Here is a 22,879-nt window from a genome sequence, read left to right on the forward strand (position 1 = left end):
ACCAACCCCAGAAACATCTAAATTCCAACAAATCGGGGAGACCTCAAGAGACCAAAGGAGAGACTGAGGGAAGGAAGGAAGGACAGACGAAGCAGAGTGAGATCCACAGACACCAGCCTCCACCGATTCATGCTGCTGGGCGTATGTTGTCCACGTCTCACTCCCATAGAGGAGTGTGCTGATGACGCAGGCGTTGTACACTGTCATCTTCGTCTTGACAGAGAGTTTAGGATTCTCCCACGCTCGTGTGGTGAGGCGAGCGAGCGTGGAGGCAGATTTTCCGATCCTCTTGTCGATCTCTTTATCAAGGGAGAGGTTGTTGCTGATCGTGGACCCCAGGTACGCGAATTGATTCACAACTTCCAGCTGGTAATCATCGAAGGTGATGGTTGTTAATGCTTCCGTGCCTTGCGCCAAGATGTTAGTCTTCTTTAGATTGATGGTAAGCCCGAAGTCCTTGCATGCCTGGGAGAAGCGGTCCATCAGGGTCTGAAGCGTTGTCTGCGAACAGCATGTCTCTGATTAGAGCCTTACGGACTTTGGTCCTGGCTTTCAGGCGGGCGAGGTTGAAAAGATCAAATGCTTTGTTGAGGTAGATGAAAGCGACATACAGGGGCATGTTCTGTTCTCTACATTTCTCCTGGACTTGGCGGATGGACAATATCATGTCTACCGCTGATCGTTCTGCGCGAAAACCACACTGAGACTCGGGGTAGACATGTTCGGCGAGAAGGGAAATGCCCCTGTAGTTGCTGCAGTCGCTTCTCTCCCCTTTGTGTTTGTAGATGGTAATGATCTTGGCGTCTCTCATGTCTTGTGGTACGGTACCTTCCTTCCAACATTGACAAAGGACGTCGTGCAATGGCAGCAGTAAAGCGGTCTTGCAGTGTTTGAGCTAGTCTGGGGGTATGCCGTCGTTGCCTGGTGCCTTGCCAGCGGCCAGGTTATCAATGGCCTTACTAAATTTGTCAACGGTAGGGTCGGCGTCAAGTTCGTCCATGGATGGCAGGCAGTCGATGGCATCATGGCCTGACCATGCCCACGGTGTTCTGCCTGGAGTAGAGGTCGCAGTAATATTCCACCCATCTCTCCGTCTGCTTATTCTTTTCTGTGATAATCTCCCCGGTAGATGATTTGAGGGGTGTCGTCTTGTTCTGAGCTGGTCCCAGTGCTTTCTTGATGCCATCATACATACAACGGATGTTCCCTGTTATGGCAGCTGTTTGGGTTTCTTGGCTGAGCTGTGTCTAGTACTCGTTGGCACAGAGCCGGGCCATCTGCTGAACTTTGCTTCTCGCAGCTCTGAGATTCTGAAGATTCTTCTCGTTTGGGTACTTCTTGTATCCAGCTAGTGCTGAGCGCTTGGCTTCAATGACGGCTTCGTCAGCTTGGCATCAAACCAGTCCTGTGACTTCAAGGTCCTCCTTTTAAATGTGGCCAAGGTTGTACGGTGCATGGTGTTTTGCAGCTCTCCCCACTTCTGCCTAGCAGATTCTCCTTCTTGTGGTACACCTAGTTCCTTCTCAAAGGTGGAGGCAAATAGTTCAGCAAATTCTTGGTGCAACACACCAATGAGTGGTCTGTGTCACAGTCTGTACTCTGAAACAAACGGGCGATTGGCACCTTCTTCAGTGAAGTGCGCCTGGTCAAAATCAAGTCCAGCTGGTGCTAGTGCTTTAAGCGCAGATGCTGCCTGGAAACCTGTTGGGGCGTGGTCTTAAAGAACGAGTTTGTCATGCACATATCGTGATATGTGCAAAAATCGATTAGCCGCTGTCCATTGTCATTCAATCTGCCCACGCCAAATGGTACAAAACAGAAGGGCCAGGTGTCGTGATCTGCACCAACCCTGGCATTGAAGTCTCCAGGGAAAATTTGTTGTTCAGAGTTTGGGATGTTCCTAACAGTTGTTGTGAAATTGTCAAAGAACTCGTCCTTTGCCTCTGCCATGGCTCTCAGTGTTGGGGCATATACGCTGACAAGGGTGACTGGGCCTTGAGCGGAGTTCAAGCGGAAGATGAGGAGTCGTGCAGAGCCATTGCTGCCTGGTTCCACCATCTTCACCAAGGTGTTCTTCACGGCAAAGCCCACTCCATGTTCGCTTTGTTCGTTACTGCCCTTTCCCTGCTTGTAGAACGTGTTCTTGTTTCCTGGCAACAAAGGTGTGACTAATACACACTGCATCTAGTACACCCTTGTGTACTTGTGTTTGTAATTTTAGCAATGATAAAAATGACCGACAAAAAAAATCTTTGATTTAATGTTTTTATTTAGTTTAGTAAACACCCTCCAAAATATTTAGAAAGTTGAAAATGTATATGTAGCCATGAAAAAAAATTAAAACAATTATTATAACTTCTATCTTAAATTTAAAGTGGTATGAAGATGAAGGCATTTAATAATTGAAATTCCTTGAAAACACTCAGTTTAACATTTACTACATTTTTCTTTAATTTTAAAGGGGTTAGGGTGCAGGGAGATACATCTGGAACCCCACAAAGATTTTGAAAACGCTATAATAATTATATATAATCATTCATTAATAATAATTGACAAAATATATGTCATAATTTTAAGTTTTGGTTAGTTTGCATGGAAAAATACCCCCCAAATATATACAGTGGACCCCTGCCAGTCGTGGCGGAAAGGGACCGGGCAAGCCTGCGAATGGCGAAAATCTGCGTATATTTAACAACCATTGAAAACCATCAAAAGTTACTAATCAGTTGTAACGTCCAGGAACACATTTTGACCTCTATATTCGTAGTGTGAAACTCCAACCAAAAACATAGCATTCATTCGTGGCATCTGCGCCAAAGTTGTGAGGGCTCATTAAAACAATGAAGTGCTTGTTCCAGAACTTTTCAATGAATGATCAGCAATGCCCGTTTGAGCTGTGTCAGCCGGGTCGCTCTGCCAACGGATGTTTTCATTGGGGCCAAAGTGTTATGAGCCTTGTCCAATGCGGCCATCGCTTCATGAAGAACACCTTGGATGCGTACACGCATTTTCTTTTGAACAATATGTTATAATAGGTTGTTCATAAATGAGTAGTGCGGTTGAACCAATTTTCTTCTATCTTTACCTGTGTTTCTATTTATATCTGCTTTTCTCTCTCTCTCTCTCCTTCAGTGTGCGGGGGAGGAGAACTGGGTTGACAGTCGGACGGTCTACATCGGCCATAAGGAACCCCCTCCGGGAGCTGAGGCCTACATCCCTCAGCGTTACCCCGACAACCGTATTGTGTCCTCAAAGGTCAGAAGACCCTGTACCTATGATTTAGAACCTAATGTATCAGGGGCCATTTTGTCCTTTAGCAACAAATTAATGCTCGCACCAAAAATCTGCATCCATTGTTCGTATTGAGATTAGCCACCGATGACCAAATCAACTCGAATGTGTTTGCCTGAAAACAAATGTCAACAAATAAAACATCCGATTTGAAAATAGTAAATGAGTGCACTTTATTTTGGTCATATACTGTATTTACAAAGTCATTTTCACTTATCTCATTCAAACCTAAGTGGCATGTTGACGCAATGTATCAACAAATGGAAAGTTTAGGTTATCCTTATTACTTTAAAATAACTTACTTAAGTTTTAAGGATTTTGCGTTGTACCCTGGCCAACATCAGAACAAAATATGTTTTTTCTCTTTGGTCCCATTTTACATCCATCTATGTTACTACTAGCCTTATCCTGGATAGCGCTACGCTACTTTGTCTCTTTTAGTTTGAAAACTACCTTTTGTTTGCAGTGAACCCCCGCTATAAGTAGCAAAGTTTTGTGTGCAAATAGCGCTCATAAAAAAGGTTTGTAATTTCCTTTAAGATGTCAGAAAAGCTATTTATTTCTGTTCGAGAAAGTTAGCCTAACGAAATGAAGCTCCTCCCCTCTCTGAAATAACATCAGATGGCACCAGAGCAATATTAAAAAAAATTGAAATGGCTGTGGCATGTGCACAAAAAGTTGTTTTTCAGCGACTAATGAAGGATCGGTTAAAAAAAAAAAAGTCTACAAATTCGGAATTCCGCCTATATACAGGTGTCCACTGTATTTTGTTTCAAACTCAAATAGAGATGTCTTTTTTTAAATCAATTTTATTCTATGCATGATGCTGGTTTTTGTTTTTCACTTTGACAGTACACCTTCTGGAACTTCATCCCCAAGAACCTGTTTGAACAGTTCCGAAGAATTGCCAACTTTTACTTTTTGGTCATATTTCTTGTCCAGGTGAGAACAATTATTATCATCGTTTGTGCGTTTCCATCAAGCTGTATACTTATACAGTTCGTAAATCACGTGTTGTGTTTAATTACACTCGACATTGAGTTGTACTAAGGGCTACTACGAGGTACTATATCCGAATACCTTCCCAAGTTGATCCAATATTGGATGTCAAACTGCTCATCAGATTCCACAGAGCAGCCTTATTGCAACTTTTCAGAATATACAGTTTCAAAACACAAAAATAAATACATGTTAACGTCCCTAGCTTGCTGCTATATTATGCTCCACGGTTTCCATTTTACAGCAGCTCTTCTATTTCTTGCTGCCCTCAGTTTTCGCAGTTTCACTTTTTATTTGCAATAGTGAACACACCGGTCTGTGATACTTTTTTTGTTTGTTTGTTTGTTTTGTATTGCACCTCTTATAAAAAAATATGTGCAGCAACAATAGTCATTTTTGCCCTATTTGTTGCATTTATTACATTTATCAATATTTTACATTTGTAAATTATTACTTGACTAAATTGAGGCCTTCAGATTATTTTGTTCCATTTATTTAATATTCATTGTAGTTTTTTTCAAATTGTGATTTTTTGTTATGCTGAGATTTATTCTACTGAGATAAACGACTGGAATTGCAATACTTGATGAACTAATTAAGTAAACATCAATGTTTTATGTTATCTGTTTCTGTGTTTATCAAGGTTTCAAATTGAAATTGCGATAAAGACCTATAAAGTTGTGACAGTATGAAACTCGGATTCAATACAACTCAAATCTCGACCTCCATTGATTTTGTTATTAATATTGTTGATTAACTGGTGCATTTTCACCTGTTTTAAAGAGTCATCACTTTAATATTTTTCACAGGAAGACGATACTTATGTCACCGGAATTGTTTGTAAAAGGCCTCTCTGATTCATTCAAGTGGCGAGCAAGAGTCTGATCATAACTGTAAAGACACTTAAGTTGGGGCACTCACACCTAATGTATATCATGCGTCTTCCCCTCCAGCTCATCATCGACACCCCCACCAGCCCAGTCACCAGTGGCCTGCCCCTCTTCTTTGTTATCACTGTTACCGCCATCAAGCAGGTATACGACTCGCACACAATCACTCACACTCACTTCTTGCCCACACCTTGTAGCCCGGGACTCCAATCAGCTGTTCTATTATCTGTACATACGCACATTCCTCTCTGGGCGCATTGAATATGTCTGCTGATGTGAGAAATATGGTAATGAATGCTCTCCTCTGTTCATCACTGGAGCCCCAGGGGAGATGCAGCCTCCCCCCCCCTGCGCTACTATCAGTGATAGATGGGGCCGTGCTGGTTAAAGAGAAGCGAAATTTAGCCGGGCATAAATCTAACGGGTGACGCGTCTGCTCGAAATCAAGCAAGCAGGTCACCCAGCTCAATGTGCGCAACGCTAATTAATCACACCCGGTTCTACGTTTGCGCAATCATCTGTCCAACCCCCGCTCCCCTCCTCCTCTTTAACAATGGTGTCCTCTCAGGGCTACGAGGATTGGCTGCGACACAAAGCCGACTGCTTCATCAACGAGTGTCCGGTGGACGTGGTGCAGCGGGGGAAGGCGGCGAGGACGCAGAGTCACAAGCTGCGGGTAAGAACCGGCTTGTTAAAGGCGAACAGCACCTGAGGCCGCCAAGCAGACTTTGCTTCGTCCACATTTGTCTCCTGTCTCTGACACGGACTTTGGCCTTCCTGCTAATTAGACGCCTCGAAGATAATGTGTCTATATGTTAGGAAATGTACAGTATACACACTGGTGCCTTGTCTCAATCAAATCCTCCTTCCCCATTAAAAAGAATGGAAATGCATTTAATTCGTTTCAGCCACCACAAAAACACAAACAAATGTATTTTTAATAAAAAAAAGTACTCTCCATGTTGTTTGTCAAACTGTAGTAGTAGTAGTAGCACTAAGGCACACATAGGCTCCCTCTAGTGGTATTAAAATTAATAATTGATAAGTATAGTTCAGTTGTATTTAAGTTTTGAAGTACATTATAATATTTATATTAGGAGTGTCAGGTGGTTACATTTTTTACTCGTAATTAATTGCATGACTTCAATAGTTAACTCACAATTAATCGCAAATTTTATCTGTTCTAAATCTACAATAAAATGTACAATATTTTTTTCCTAAGTTTCATACTTTTGTTAACATAAAAGTGGAAAAAATGTTAAACTAATAGAAATATGGCTGCGTCTTTTAGTCATGATACAGTCATTTCATAAAATTGAGTTAAAATGAAAAAGATGTACTGTACTGTAAACGATTGTGATATTGGTTTGTGTTGAGGTCATTTTCCTGCCACAAGATGGAATAATTGCATTTGTAAGACATTGGTGACAGCTCAGTGCATTTTTTTTTCATATTAAGAGCTATCTAATCTTTAACATGAAGTAACTTGTGAAATTCTGCACATTTTTAAAAGTGTAAAATACAACTAGACCCCAGGCTCCACAAATATATGCATATTATTAAATTTAGTACTGCTAAATTTTGAAGTGGACGCGTATGCTGTGTTGCGACTGGAACGAATTCCCCCAGTACAGTTCACAATTTTTTTTAACGGCCCTTAAAAATTAGTGGTGTTCAAGGAACTTTAGATTAACTCTAAATTAACGCACTAATAACAAATATATATATATATATATATACAGCTTATTTATTAGTCTAATTATCCCGTCTATGGCTATGTTAGCATTACTTACATTACATTAGGGACTTTCTAAATTATGTGGTTAGGTAAAGTCTCTATGAAGCAAAATAAATGTCTTCTAAATGTTACCCACCACAGAGAAAAGTTTTGTTAACAACCCTGCAAAATGAGGCTTCAAAATCGTGAAAAATTAAGTTATCTTTGCCCTCAAACACTGGTTTGGAAGTGCACTGCATCATATTGAGAGCTGTTCCTAATAATTTGATCACCCCCTTGACATTTTGGTGACCTTATCTAGCTGCGTAAGAGGGTAAAAAAAACACAGCTCTTAGTATGATTCACTGTGAACTCCAAGCAACATTAATATGGAAACTGAATAGCTATCAGTTAAAAGTGAGCTTTCTTTCATCTCTTGCTGTTCTGCCTTGAAGTGTAACCACCAGTGTAATCTTCCTCAATTCTAATCGCTCAGGAAAAAAAAGCGTACTTCGCAATAAATTCCAAATCCACGTGCAGGGTAACGTGTCTCTTTCCGTGTTATTTTTTATTCTATGTCTGCTTCCCCCCTTCATCCCCCCCGCCCCTTCTCCCTGCCGTCACAAGTGTCTCTCTTGTGTTTTGCGGCCATGTTTTGTGGATCAAACGGAGCGGATTAGCGCGTGAGCCGGCAGCAGGAATAATGACGAATATATTAATCACGCAGATTCACAGAGCATGTGTCATGTGTACGGTCACCATGACGATAGGATTTTATCCGCGGCGCGTAAGCTGCTCGCTTGGCATTATCGGTTATGCAACTTCTCAATCCTTTAAAAAAAAAAGTGTGTTCACGTGGGCAAAAGGCCCGTCATCTATTATAGATGTCGCCGCAATGATGGGGCTGTTGTGTTGCTGTGGCAGGTGGGCGACATCGTGGTGGTGAGGGAGGATGAAACGTTCCCATGTGACCTCATCCTGCTCTCCTCCAGCCGACAAGATGGCACCTGCTATGTCACCACCACCAGCCTGGACGGGGAGTCTAGTCACAAGGTGCCACAAAATGATGCAAAACTATACATTGCAGTCTAAATTATTTAGCATCATGCTGTTTTTGTTCATCAAACTTTGGTCCTTCCTCATAACTATGATGAAGGTCTTTCAAAGTGTTTTTTAAATCGAGTTTTTGAAAATGCTCTGCTCGGGCTCTTTTAGTAATTTTAGTAAACTATGTTTTATTTCTTACTATTTTTAACTCTGGAACAGCTTTTAAATGTACTTTTAATGAAAGTATGTGAATGATTTTGCATTATGTTATGTATGAAATGCTGTTTTTTTACAACCCAGGGGCTGATTGGGACCGGTAAACATGTATCTAAACCATGCGATCACAAACCGTACTTATTGGAAGCTGATTAATGCGAAGGGCTACCAGTTATATACACACTTCCGAAATGACAAATTTGTTCAAATGACCTTCAATAATATTATTATATAATATAACTAATAATTATTGATATTCAAATAAATCAGTTTTATTTGCCAAGTATGTAAAAACTCAAGGAATTTGTCTTCACTGTTATAACTCATCGGAGAAACACAAAAAAATAACAGTGACAAACAGATGAGATTTCTTGAATGGAAAAAAAAGGAAACATACGGAAGGAGGAAGGGAAAAAACAAGGCCCCATCTGTGCTCTTTAAAGGAACAGTGTGTAGTATGTAGTGCCATCTAGTGGCAAACTAACAGTATGCAACAATTTTGAAGCATGCGCACTACGGTGCTTCAGAGAGACCACCAATTACCACCAATTATTAGAATGAGCGAGCAAGCAGCCAGGCGAGTGGGCGCGGCGAGCAAGAGTGGCTAGCAAGAACTCGTTGGAGCAGCTAAAAAGAAAGGCTAGTAGGAGAAGCTAGCAAAAGCGAGCAAGAGTAAAGCAGTGGGAGCCCAAATGACGGGACTCAGCGATGACCACTTGGGGGGCCCTAGCTGTGGAAGGTACTGGACCGATACTAGCTGCAAGCACCATCAGAGGGTAACTAGGTTCGCAAAGTTCTTCTCCTTCGGGTATCCGTAGCAGAAAGATTACTAGATTATATGAAAAACAAATATTACATTGATGTGATAGAACATATATTTTTTTGCATACTATTCAAATTAATAGTGGGTTTTTAAAATGAATGCATTATTAGTTCACCACTGGATGGCACTAAATAATACACATAGTCTCTTTAAGAGGAGCACTGTATGGACCTGGGGGGGGGGAAAAGTGAAGACATTGATCATGTTAATGGTTTCTCACAGTAATTATGAAACTAAATATCTATAAATCTCATCAATTTTCATTCCTAAATAATTTTTCGAACAGGCCTGCGGGCGGCTCGTGTTCCGTGGGGGCACCACGTTGGTGACCACTGGACTAAACAATGTGAAACATTTTCCATTCTTATTAAGCCCCCTGTTTAATGCCCCTCTGCTCCCAATTTGGGATGTGTTTTTTTTTTTTTTTTTTGCCCAAACCTAAATAAATAAAAGAGAATGTTACTCTCTGGATATTTTGCAGTAATTCTGCATTTTTATTATCTTTGCCCCTCCCCTGCACTGATCTCCACACGCATGAGCGAGTACACACGCATACTCAAACGGGAGCCACCGATGAGCTCGCATCCAAGGAAAAAATTCCACTTACTCGGTCTCTCCTCCTTCAGACCTACTACGCAATACCGGATACGATGGCCTTTAGGATGGACCAGGAGGTGGATTCCCTACATGCCACCATTGAATGTGAACAACCGCAGCCTGACCTCTACAAGTCAGTGTGACCACTTGGTGCTTGTGTGAACATTCTAGGTCACCTTCCTTAATGGCTGCCTCGTTCTTGTCCTGTCTTCCTGCTTAACTCAGATTTGTGGGACGTATCAATATATACAAGGACAAAGAAGAGCCTGTTGCAAGGTTGGTTTTTATTGATTCATTGCATGTCGGTTCTTGGCAATATCTACTTTTATTTTGTATGATGACTTTGTTGTCCTTTTTGTTAGCTAGCTAGCAAGTTGTGAAGTCAATCACTCTTATTTTCTTTCAGACCACTTGGTGCTGAGAACTTATTACTCAGAGGCGCAACACTGAAGAACACACAACATATTTATGGTGATTATTTCTCTTATTAACGTGTATTCTTATTGTTGCTGTGGTAACCCCTTCTTCCACCTCTTTCCTCAGCTGTTGCCATCTACACAGGCATGGAAACCAAGATGGCTCTCAATTACCAGTCAAAATCACAGAAGCGCTCTGCTGTGGAAAAGTGAGGTCTCGTCTGACCGCATCTAAATTTGTTTGAGGGAAACCATTTGGATGATCTCATCGGACATCTTTGTCTCCACACACAGGTCCATGAATGCCTTTCTGATTGTCTATCTGTGCATCCTGATCAGTAAAGCGGTCATCAACACTGTTCTCAAGTATGCCTGGCAGTGGTCGCCGGACCGCGACGAGCCCTGGTACAACCACAGAACGGAGAACGAGCGACAGCGACACATGGTGCGTTCAGGGACGTTTGTTCCACAAGCGCAGTCCGTAAAGGTCCCATGCTACAACACTTAAAATAATAATATTTGATGTCCTCTTAGTTTGTCATTAATGTGCTTTTTTTTTTTTCTTCTTTTTTTTTTACATCTTTTTCTCATTTGGCTACAAAAAGCTTTTTTGGTTTGTTTTTGTCTTTTTTTTTCACTTAATCACATCTTATTTCTCCTAATATTATTTTTACTCCATCAAATTATGACATTCTCCTTTTAAGAATGTGTTTTTATTTTTTAATATTACAACCTAATTATTAATGTATGACTTCATTTGCAAAAAAAATGCTACTTAAAAATCAATATTCACAAAATTCTAACTATTCTTGTATAACCTTTTCTTATGCACAAAATTATGAGTAATTTCTCCTAAAATAAAATGTATTCTACAAAAAAAGCAATGTTTTCCCGTAATATTACTTCATTTTGTAAAAACAAATTGCACTAGTTTTTATTTTATTCTGATAAAATTATGACTTTTCTCTTAATACTCTTAATACTTTTATTTCCTGTGAATTGCAACTTAATATAATACACAAGATTATAAATGGAGTGTGGTAAAATGATATTTATTCTTGTAATAACGATATTCTTTTTGTAATATTTCTTGATTATTGCTATGAAAGAATTGCCGTAATATTTTGACTTAAGTGGTGGTTTTTCTCTTGATGTTTAGGCCCATATTCTTCCTGCAAGTTAAATTATGACTTAATTCTGGTAAAATAAAAATATAATTCTCATGAAATTACAATTTAAATTAACTTCATTATTGTGAAATCACATTTCCCCCCCTAAACTAATTTACATTTATAACAATAAGAATGAAGACAAAATTTTGCATATTAATTCAACTTTATTGCTATAAAATTACAAGTTTATTGTAGCAACATTTCAACTTTATTCTCTGAATAATATTACTGTATTTTATTTCCAGTGCGACCATAACACTCCATCTTCCAATCCCACCTTTTATTGCCACCGTTCCTTTAAGATGTCTCGCATTTTCCTGCAGGTGGTCCGAGCTTTCACCGACTTCCTGGCCTTCACAGTGTTGTTCAATTACATCATTCCCGTGTCCATGTACGTGACGGTGGAGATGCAGAAATTCTTGGGCTCCTATTTCATCACGTGGGACGAGGAGATGTTCGACGAGGAGTTGGGAGAGGGAGCTCAGGTCAACACCTCCGACCTTAATGAGGAGCTGGGTCAGGTACTCGTAAGCCTTTTTCTACTCTAATCATCTTATTTTCCAGCTCATCGCCATTCATCTTTCTCTGTTAACAGGTGGAATATGTTTTCACTGATAAGACGGGCACTCTGACGGAGAACAACATGGAATTCATCGAATGCTGCGTTGATGGGAACGTTTACATTCCGCACGCCATCTGCAATGGTCAAATCCTCAGCGCTGCCTCTAGCATAGACATGATAGATTCCTCACCTGGTGGATATCGCAGAGTAAGTGTATCTGTAAAAATTCCACTCTATGGTAAGCAGAAGACATGATATGTTGGCTTGTTTGCGTTTGATAAGCACTAAACCCACAAAAAATATTGGGTCATACTGAAAAAAATACAGATATCTATAATAATTTCATCGGAGTAAGTCATACATTTTTAAATTTATATTTAAAATATATATTACATTTTTGAAATTATATATATATAATATACGATAAGTGGTTCACAGGATGTATGGATGGATGGAAAATTGTAAGATTGTTTTTTCCTATTGTTAAATATTTATACTGTACTTACAAAAATATTACTTTTTTCTCTCCCAAAAACGTTTTTATTGTACTAATACAATTTTATTCTTGGCTTTTTTTCTCTTTTTCTCTTCTTATAAAAATACATTATTTTTGTAGAAATAATCTGTATTGCAAGTATAATGTAAAAGAAGTACCGGTATTAATCCGCACTTTATTCTGTAGTTCATAAAAGCTGTTGTAAACCCTCAATGTTTGGCTTTGAAGAAATGTCCCCCGTTACACATAAAAGTGATTGCAATCTTCATTTCTGGCAACTGTATTCACTTTAAGAAAATAGTTTGTCAGCAGTAACCAGCACATAACGCAAGCCTGCCAAACTACTGAAGCAAAGAAATGTGCATAAAAGTAGACAAAATACATGGAATGTTTTATTGCCTCATAGATTCTGAATAAATCACAGTGTTAAGAAAAGTTGTTACATACACATTTAGATCTGTTGCATTTACTTGACTTACATTCATTCAATTCTGTGGCTTCAGGAGCACGAGGACCTGTTTTTCCGGGCGTTGTGCCTGTGTCACACGGTGCAAGTGAAAGAGGAGGAGACGGTGGACGGCATCAAGAAGGGCATTTATCAGGGCAGACCCACCTCCTTCTACATCTCCTCCTCCCCAGATGAGGTGGCTTTGGTGGAAGGAATGAAAAGGTCAGTGTTCTAAATGACGCTGCATATTCGCGGAATAACTAGCGATTATGTAGCTAAAGAATCTTACTGTTGAATTAGCATAGTTCCTCAAATAGGTCAGCCGTATGGGAGCATTTCAGCTACCTGGTAGACAACAAAGATGGGAGTCACATAGTTAACAAGACCCAAAATATTTGCTGTCAATGCTTCAAAAGACTTCCCATGTCACATTGAACAATATTGCAACGAAGACACCATTCTAAAATTAATAGAAGTGGGGCACGTACGAAAAACAAGCATAGTCTACTCTTACATAAATAAATAAATAAATAGCATTAAAAACCTCCTATGTCCACATGTGGTGAATTTAATATTTTTCCATAAACCAGTGGTAAGGATGAATCCTGACATGAGTCCGTTATTTATTTAAAATGATTGACCACTCTAAAAAATTATCTTGCACTCTTTGTGTTACGGTGCTGTCGCGGAGCAGCGTGGTGTCTGTCGGCGTGTGGAGTGGAGGACCCAAAATGCAGGGAGGCAGGAGAACCACGGCAGGAGTGCGGGTTAGACTGACGTACTTTATTGTACAAAAAACACTAACCGGGGTACTGGTTAGTGCTAACTAAACAACAAACTGAAAAGATACAAAATCAAAGTGACAGACAGAACTCCGGGGTTGACCGTGACAAGCGGCAATGATCCCACGCCGACTGATCACCACCCGGGAACTAAATACACCCACACTAATTGGGTAACTAGCCACACCTGGGGCCAGGCACAAGTGGCTGAGGGCCCGGATTGGTCAACCCGCGGAAGGGCAGGAACCCACTCAGGGCCAATCGGGACCCTCAACCAAAACCAGATCTTCCCAGTCATGACACTTTGATGTCTTTCACGTGCCATTTTGCTGATTTCCTGAAAAGTGATGGTTTTGGGGAATTGAGATGTTTTGATTGTGCCCCATGTCAGCAATATTATTTTTGAAATTCGAAATATAATATTGTTGCATATAATTTTTTAACTAGGGGTGCATCGATCATAATTTTCAGGCTGATCACTGATCCCTGATCTTTACAAAGCCTGACCGGCTGATCCCAATTTTTTTTTTCTCGTAACTACACCTTCAATGTTCCAATCATGTATATTGCTATGACTGCAAATCTTGTAGTTCTCTTAGTCATCTCACAGTAGAAGAGGACAGTGGCTGACTTTTTCAAACCTGTGCGGAGGGAGATGAGATTGGTGGTGAACAAGATCAGTTGCATTACTGATCTCTTCAAATGAAGGAAATTGGCTAAAATTGGTTTAGCAGGACCAGCTAAAAAATATTTTTAACAATTTCATAACATAAAGATTAGCCGTTTTCCTTAGCGTCATCTAAGGCATAAATAGAGGGACTCCACACCTACAAATTAAAAACTGAAGAAACCTTTGAAAGATAAATAAAATGTCAAATAAAAAGAGCTCAGCTACCTTGATTGAACCTTTACGAGTTATTATGACCTGGAGGACTGAGAATTTACACAGACAATTAACATGCGCTGTTCCTTGCTATTCAGATATGTAAAGTATGCCTGATATTTGGGCTGCAGAACGTTTTAAAATTAAATCACAAAATTCATACATGCTAAGGTCAGTACATCTAAAGCAAGACGCTCATATAACGCTGTTCTATTTTAAGTGGGGACAATGTGTTCGGTTTCCAGAATGCGATGTCAGACTTTGCTTTCCCAAATGGACTTTTACATGTGCATGTGTGTGATCATGTTTCCATTAAAAATAACACGCATGGATTTGCCCACCTTTCTTGTCTCCAGGCTGGGCTACACCTACCTGAGGCTGAAAGACAACTACATGGAGATCCTGAACAAAGACGACGAGATTGAAAGGTTGCTGTGGTTGCACCACAGGAAATGTCATGACATTGATTGTGTATGGGGGTGGGGGGGGCGGGGGTGGATGATGATGCAACAGCTCAATCACAACTAAGTCATAAAAGTTGTTTTCAAATATTAGTTCAACTCATGGTCGATTTAATTGGACAATCTGCTTTTTCACTAATTGGCTATAAAAAAGACAAGGACAGGAGTTTGCAACATCAATTACAGTATATGCTAGTTGCCGGATAACTAGTAGGGATGTAACAATAACTGCAATATCGTGATATCGCGATATTAAAATTGCCCCAATATCGTCGTCATGCTACGATATTTAAAGCACCACATCTCCATCAAAAAACGCTACTTTTCACCTGCTTCAGCCAAGCACAGCATTTTGAACTACATCGACTATAATACTTTACGCTGCTGAGCCAATAGTAAGATACATGTATTATTTACAAAGTAATTCAAGATGGCGGCAACCATACTGACATACTGGCATGGATGTAGCAGAAAACTCAGAGGTTTATATATGTATAGTATTATGAGCTTTATTATATATACATATTGCCAATACCACCACAATCTCGTGATAATTATCATATCGTGAGGTTCATATCGTGATAATATCGTATTGTGACTTCTGGATATCGTTACAGCCCTAATAATTAGCCGAGCTTCTTCTATGTTATCTTCTATGTTATCTTCTTTTGTTTTAGTTTTAAAGCTCATTTAAGGCTAAAAAAAAATACAATAAAAAAGTTGACCACTTCCATTAGTTTAAAATCAAAACAAAAAAAGACTGCCCTTTATCACAATTTAAACAATTGTGAACTGTATACACAAAATTTTCATTCCATTTTAACATTCAAACTGTCGAGCAAGTGGAAAAACAATTTAGCCACTGTAAATATAACAGCAGTAAAACACTCTGGACTTGGCGTAAAAACTGGTATATCTTTTTTTTGTGCCAGGAAAAATCTAGTTTCCCATTCTTGGGACCAATGCCACACATAAAAAGTACAAAATTCTCAAACAGTTTAACATGCTGACTTCTTACGTGAGGTTGTGGTTGGTTCAAGAACGTCGTGAGTCACATTCTCCCCCCCAATTTTTTTATTATTATTTTTTTATATCTACTCTTTTAGAGTTTACTTAATTTGAACGAGTGACTTTAGTTAGGATGACACTGCGCTCTATTTAAGTCACTTCAGGAACATCTGTTAAGTTCCATCTATCAAGTCCATAGCACACTGAAGAGCCTTTTAGTCTTTGCAGAGTGTATTCATCATGAATGTTTTTTGTCCTAAGTGCATATAGTTGGCCTAAAAAGGATGGATTGTCCTTCCTCACAAAAAAAAGTGAATTAAATTATCAACAAAACAATCGATGTAAAAGAGTTCTTTTCATCCCAACTCTTGCTTTCCCTCAGGTTTGAGCTGCTTCATGTGCTCAACTTCGACTCTGTGAGGAGGAGAATGAGCGTCATTGTCAGGGCAAGCTCAGGTAAGTCGCACTGACACATCATCGCTATCAGTGAAGTTGATATTTTTGAGGTTGGATGAAATTTTGTTTGTAAAACACACTGCTTTTAGAAACAAACAACATTCTGTTGTCCTGTATGAATGGCAACAGGTGTATACACAGGTCTAGTGGAAGACTATTTAATTATTCTTCATGTTAATGCAATGTATGTTGCTGATGTAGCTAGATAATACATTATTTGTAAAAAATAAAAAAAATAAAAAATTGGGACCAATGAATTAAAATTGGTTAATTTCCCACAGCATACCTTTTTTTTTTTCTTCTGGGAGAGCTCAGTATAGTTCATTCGGTAATTTTACCAATTTGACATGTCATCATCATTGATCTCTCTCTTTTTTTTTTTTTAAATATATATATTTTTTTATGAATTTTTATTTTGTATGTGGGTGAGTATGTGTATGTGCGTGTGTGCGTGCGCCCACAGCATACCTGATAATATCTTGCTAGCAGTACAGTGGTTGGAGGTCACTGTGCTAATCTATTAAGGATATTTTGCTGTACTGATAATTTGCTACATGTTTGTGTGCTCTTAGGAGAATACTTGCTCTTCTGCAAGGGCGCTGACTCGGCCATTTTTCCTGTGGTGGTATCTGGCAAGGTGGAGCAGGTGAAGGCGCGGGTGGAGCAAAATGCTGTGGTAAGTGCCAAAAACACATTATTTGGGCAACTGAAGTTGAAATGAACCTTAATTTCTCATTTTCGAACACAAATCCAAAAATGTAACGTCCACATTGCATACATTGCTTTTTTTAATGTCCGGTAGATTTGAGTCTTTGTCGTGCTGGTCGATGTCATTTAAACTGTATTCACCAATCATTTCAAATTCACCTTACAATAACATGAGCGTTATTCCGTTCTCTGATTGGTTGGTCAGAGCAAGTTTGAATCGCAAATCGCGATCTGTACACATGAATACATTGTATGTTATCAGATAAGTGTTTTTTATTAACTGCACCAGATGTACACCACAGTGGAGTGCTATTATATTGCATTTTTGAGTAGTTTTAGTAGTTTCTGTATTTTGTGACGTGATGATAATATTAAGAGGTTGATTAAGTCGGGTAAATCCCTGTTGAAGGCCTAGATACCAAATACCACTTTATTTAAAAACGATACATTTCCAATTATGTCATTAAGTGCCCTATAATATTTTTTTAATGACGATAATATGTTCTATGTAGTCCCACTAGTCTAAAAATAATATTCTGGTTAATATTGTGTTAGGAGAATAAAAGGGTAAGCAGTCAAATCCAGCAGTTATTATCACTATCAAAAGGCGGCCATTTTGCCACTTGCTGTAGAGTGAAAATGACATCACAGTTGCTCAGATCACAGGTAACAACCAATCACATCTTAGTTTCAGAAAACAGGTGAGCTGTTATTGGTTGTTGTCTGAGCCTGAACAACTGTGATGTCATCTTCAGTTGACAGCAAGTGGCAAAATGGCCGCCCCCTGCGATGTGTAAAATGGCTGGATTTCGCTGCATAACTCGTTTTCCACAAATGTAATATTAATCAGAATGTCATGTTTACACTAGTGAGGTCACATATAACATTATTGTCAAGAACTGTTTAAGGTTGACTTGACCCTTTAAGGCCATAAAAACCTTTAGCTTTTTTTTTTTACCACAATCTGCTAAAGGTGCAGTTCTGAAGATTAATTCATGAATTTATAATTTGAGTGATTCTGAAGGCATACATAAACAAGAACTGCGCTCACTGAGCAGCTAATGGGCTACTTCATTTGTCACCATGGTAACAGGAGGGCCTGCGAACCTTGTGCGTGGCCTACAAACGGCTGTCGGAGTCCGAGTACCAAGAGGCTTGTCGGCATCTGACGGACGCCAAGCTGGCCCTGCAGGACAGGGAGCAGAGGCTGGCTGAGGCTTACGACATCATCGAAAGAGACTTTGTGCTCCTTGGTGCCACGGCGGTGGAGGACAGGTTGGTTGGACAAACGCAAGGGGAAATGAGTTATGAAGTTTGTAGTGTTATCATGACTCAATGGGAAAAACACGGCTACTCGGCTGCCTTTGGGAAAACGAAAATTGTTTAGCCTTGTCGGAGGTCTGGCTCTCTCTTGAGTGTCATCCTAGTTTTTTTGTTTTTACACTGGGACTAGACAAGAGGGTATTGATTATCAGGCGGCTCCCTGGGTAATCAATCGGTGGGCTGACAGTTGGACTTAATAGATAAAAACGGAGATGGTGTGGGACAGTGGGCAGCCACACATTGATAAGTTATCACCACTTGCTCATGGATTGATTCGAGTTTTGATGAATGCTTTAACCTCCACATCCCACCCCTGCACTCTCCCCCCCTGCTGGATACTGAGGCATTTTATTGACGTATTGATGCGCAGGCTCCAGGAGAAGGCGGCAGACACCATTGAGTCGCTGCATAAGGCGGGAATAAAAGTTTGGGTGCTGACTGGGGACAAAATGGAGACGGCGGCGGCCACCTGCTACGCCAGCAAGCTGTTCCGCCGCAGCACTCAGATCCTGGAGCTGACCAAGAAGCGCACGGAGGAGCAAAGTCTGCACGACGTTCTTTTTGAGCTCAACAGGACAGTTCTCAGGCAGCGATCCATTTCTGGGTGAGGGCCTCAAATGCTGCCTAAAGATATTAATGCTCAGTTTCGGAGAGGTCTATGTTTAACAAAATGTTTATTTTTGTGATTGTGGTCAAATAAATGCTCTCAAAAACATTTTTGGGAAATTATTATTTACAATAATATGTTCTATGCAGTCACACTAGTCCATAGCAAAGCAGCAGAAATCCACCTGTTTTTATTCATCTCAGGTGGCCATTTTGCCACTCACTGTCGACTGCAAATTATATCATAAATGCTAAGGGCCGGGCTAATAACCAATCACGGCTCATGACCAAACTAAGAAAGCAGGTGAGCCTTGATTGGTCATTACCTGAGCCCTGATCAACTATGATGTCATTGAGTTATGTATAGTGAGAGGCAGAACAATTAAATGCCCATTCAATTGACATTGTTGCCATTTGTATAACAAGATTACTCATGGCTTCATGAGTATATCAGCATTGAATATGTACATTTCTGAGTAAGTCATCATTATTTCAGTATTCATACATTGTTTTCCTTTAGCATAATTAGCACGCCGTTTACATTTGTTACGATAGCTTTTCTGACAGTCTGTCAATCGGAAGTCAGCCATCTGTCTTTGTTTGGACTGAATATAATAAAGAGGCCAGTGAGTTTCAATTCAGAGCTTTCAGATGACTGATATCAAAATGTTTTTGTAGGTTGTCTGTCGACTGCCTGGATTTCGGTCTGATCATCGACGGTGCCACGCTGTCGGCCGTCCTCAAACCCAAGCAGGACGGCGCCGGGCACGGCAACTACCGCGAGGTCTTCCTGGAGATCTGTCGCAACTGCAGCGCCGTGCTGTGCTGTCGCATGGCGCCGCTGCAGAAGGCGCAGGTAAGAGATACCCAAACACACACTAGGGGTCATATAGCAGGCAGTGTATTTGAGCCAGTGGAATTATTCACTTTATCAGATCGTGAAGCTAATCAAGGCCTCCAAGGAGCACCCGATTACCCTCGCTGTTGGCGATGGAGCCAATGATGTCAGCATGATTTTAGAAGCACACGTGGGCATTGGTGAGCTCATTCACAATTCAACATTAAGTTGTTATACAAAAGAAAAAAATCGAATATGTATATGTACACATTTCAAGCATTTTTTTTGAAGACTTTACACGATCTGATCGGCTGGATCAGGATTGGTCGATATTTTGCATTTTATGCCAATCGGTGATCGACTGTAAAGTCTTAATTTGCACGATCGATCAATGACGTCATTGAGCGGCTCTGTGGCATAAGACATTGCATGTTATGTTTCAAGTGACAGTGTGTAGTTGACCACTAGATGCCGCTATGTCATAGAATCCAGCTGAAGCGCACACTTTGCAAGCCTACCACCAATTCTTGGGTGAGCCGTATTTTGCCGGAGCAGCTAACAATAGCGGAGCCATAGGCTGGAGTGGCTAACGAGAGAAGCTAACTGAAAAAGCTAGTTTAAAAAATAATAATAATAAATAATAAAAGCTTGCGAGAGCAAAGCAGAAGGTGACAAGCGACGGGAGCCCAAAACACGGGACTCAGCGACGACCACTTGTTAGCCCCAGCTGCGGAAGGTAAACGGCAGTCGACCCATTTGGTCCGACACTCGATGCAAGCACCGCCAGGGCTAACAACGTTAATAAAGTTGTCATTTAGATAATAAAATTAGTGATTACTAGACTTACTATTATATATTTTTTTAAATGCATGTTGATGTGATAGAACTTTTTATTTTATTTAAATCAATAGTGGGCTTTTAAATTGAGTTATGAGTTCACCACTAGATGGCACTAAAGATTACACACTGTCACTTTAAATGTTATCAGTGGTGTTTTTTTAAATACATTTTTAGGATACTTTTCCCCCATGCATTTCAATTGCCATCAATTACACAGTATAATTAACGCTAATTCATAATCATATTTACATAACTGCATAAAACAATCACAATGACAAACGTATTGTTAAATTGATACATTTGACAGTGTTAATCAAAATTGAGCATCATTATCCCATTAATGATGCTCAATTTTCAATCAAATGATAAAGTGCATTTGGATGATTTTAGACTGGCTTCTGTGTGTCTTTGTAGGGATAATGGGCAAAGAGGGTCGCCAGGCGGCCAGGAACAGCGACTACGCCATCCCCAAGTTCAAACATCTGAAGAAAATGCTGCTGGTTCACGGCCACTACTACTACATACGCATCGCTGAGCTGGTCCAGTACTTCTTCTACAAGGTACCTGAATGGAAACTGGCTGTGATGATCAGCGTGGGTGTTTTCCGTTGCAAGCTCTGACTTATTTTTGGCAGGCCATTTCATTTTCACTTCCCACTCAGTAGACTTTATAGGACACCTTAGAAATGTGTAGATCCTCATGTGTACTTAAGCTGCATATTTTAAATCTTCGCAGAATGTATGCTTCATCTTCCCGCAGTTCCTGTACCAGTTTTTCTGCGGCTTCTCCCAGCAGGTAAGTATTTAACTTGTCAAGTCAGCTCTGTTCATAGTGCGCTACCACAAATTAGCCTTTAATAGCCTTGGCAATTTTCTCATCATGTAACGACCAGATGTTACGCACGCATGCATTTAGCTGAGAGCTTTTTGGGTTCCCAACTCTCATCTGCTCAAAACGGCACCTCATAGCTAGATTAAAAATTGGGAGCCTTTAGAACACTAAAGCGTGCTGTGCTTTGTCCCACGGCAGCCACTGTACGACACGGCATATTTGACCTTGTATAACATCAGCTTCACGTCACTGCCCATCCTCCTCTACAGCCTGGTAGAGAAGCATGTCACCATGGAGACACTTAAACGGGAGCCCTCCTTGTACAGGTGAGGGAATTAAAATACACACATGAATAATATTTATTTAATATGTGATAGATTATATTGTGCAGGTGTACCCCATGTTGGTGAAGTATTTAGCCAGTTTTGATGCCACAACCTTATTTCCCTCAGGGACATCGCCAAGAACTCCCTCCTCCGCTGGCCAGTCTTCCTGTACTGGACATGCCTGGGCGTGTTTGACGCCATTGTCTTCTTCTTCGGTGCCTACTTTCTGTTTGACAACACCACCTTCACCAGCAATGGCCAGGTGAGCCTTTTCCAGAGCAATAGTGTTAGGGGGAAATCATGTATTTCCTCACATAACTCATTTGCTCCCAAAAACATATAGATATATTCTATTTTAAATATGTCCAAGAGCATACAGAAGAATTGGATGCAGCCTCTGAACTGCAGAGAACGGGTGAAGAAATGGTAGTAATTACAAAAACGGCCAGCATGTGGCAGCTGAGTAAAAGAGATCAACCAGGATTATGTTGAAAAAAGTTAATTTACCCACAGATTTGTGAATAATGATGAAACTTAGCTATATTCTAATGCTAATTGCTGCAAAACGGAAACAGATGGAAAAGAAAGAAAAATCCTGAGGAAAGAAGAGACTCTAATCTTTCTTTTGGTAGGTTCCATGTTTTTATAGCAATAGAAGACAATATTCTGTGGGCCTTGCAAAATCATTCAAAATCCAGTAAAACAGCCGGGAGCGAAGGGGGTTGCTTCAGTGAAAATGGATGGGAGTGAATGAGTTAATGTAATAATTGCGGTGCTTAATCACATTTACAGAAATAAACACCACTGTAAGTAATTTTATTTATTATGTGACCATGTGTTATTTATTCTGAATTCATGACACAGTTGTGATTGAATAATTTATCAAAATTAAGTGACCCCTTGTTATTCATGGGGCATAGAAACCGAGCCTTGCTATAGTTTGACAATCGGCAAATAATTAACACCACGCAAAAAGGCTTGTAATTGCACGTAGATACCACAAAATGGAGACAAAACACTTTTTTTCCCTCATTAGGCAAAGCTACTTAACTGTATACCAGACTAAATCAAGATCCTCGCCTCTCAGTTCAACTTAATTGGCTTTGCAATGCCAAACTTTGAAAATGCGGGTGTTCACTGTAT

The 22,879-nt window shown here is 40.1% G+C and overlaps 1 protein-coding gene across 3 annotated transcripts in view; it reads left to right on the forward strand.

Moving 5' to 3' along the window:
* Nucleotides 1-22,879, forward strand: part of LOC144060544 (phospholipid-transporting ATPase IH-like) — a 47,240-nt gene that overhangs the window by 14,795 nt on the left and 9,566 nt on the right. For all 3 annotated transcript variants that reach the window (XM_077580207.1, XM_077580209.1, XM_077580208.1), the window contains exons 2-25: nucleotides 3,133-3,255; nucleotides 4,144-4,233; nucleotides 5,244-5,324; nucleotides 5,749-5,856; nucleotides 7,822-7,950; nucleotides 9,610-9,713; nucleotides 9,806-9,856; nucleotides 9,987-10,051; nucleotides 10,124-10,205; nucleotides 10,291-10,441; nucleotides 11,492-11,689; nucleotides 11,764-11,937; nucleotides 12,730-12,896; nucleotides 14,696-14,767; nucleotides 16,191-16,264; nucleotides 16,837-16,940; nucleotides 18,066-18,247; nucleotides 18,666-18,899; nucleotides 19,580-19,757; nucleotides 19,837-19,939; nucleotides 20,994-21,139; nucleotides 21,315-21,374; nucleotides 21,609-21,736; nucleotides 21,863-21,998. In XM_077580207.1, coding sequence (XP_077436333.1) covers nucleotides 3,133-3,255; nucleotides 4,144-4,233; nucleotides 5,244-5,324; nucleotides 5,749-5,856; nucleotides 7,822-7,950; nucleotides 9,610-9,713; nucleotides 9,806-9,856; nucleotides 9,987-10,051; nucleotides 10,124-10,205; nucleotides 10,291-10,441; nucleotides 11,492-11,689; nucleotides 11,764-11,937; nucleotides 12,730-12,896; nucleotides 14,696-14,767; nucleotides 16,191-16,264; nucleotides 16,837-16,940; nucleotides 18,066-18,247; nucleotides 18,666-18,899; nucleotides 19,580-19,757; nucleotides 19,837-19,939; nucleotides 20,994-21,139; nucleotides 21,315-21,374; nucleotides 21,609-21,736; nucleotides 21,863-21,998 — 2,940 coding nt within the window. The remainder of the gene's footprint in view (nucleotides 1-3,132; nucleotides 3,256-4,143; nucleotides 4,234-5,243; nucleotides 5,325-5,748; nucleotides 5,857-7,821; nucleotides 7,951-9,609; nucleotides 9,714-9,805; nucleotides 9,857-9,986; nucleotides 10,052-10,123; nucleotides 10,206-10,290; nucleotides 10,442-11,491; nucleotides 11,690-11,763; nucleotides 11,938-12,729; nucleotides 12,897-14,695; nucleotides 14,768-16,190; nucleotides 16,265-16,836; nucleotides 16,941-18,065; nucleotides 18,248-18,665; nucleotides 18,900-19,579; nucleotides 19,758-19,836; nucleotides 19,940-20,993; nucleotides 21,140-21,314; nucleotides 21,375-21,608; nucleotides 21,737-21,862; nucleotides 21,999-22,879) is intronic.

Source organism: Vanacampus margaritifer, chromosome 11 (genome assembly GCF_051991255.1).
Source record: "Vanacampus margaritifer isolate UIUO_Vmar chromosome 11, RoL_Vmar_1.0, whole genome shotgun sequence".
Classification (NCBI taxonomy): domain Eukaryota; kingdom Metazoa; phylum Chordata; class Actinopteri; order Syngnathiformes; family Syngnathidae; genus Vanacampus; species Vanacampus margaritifer.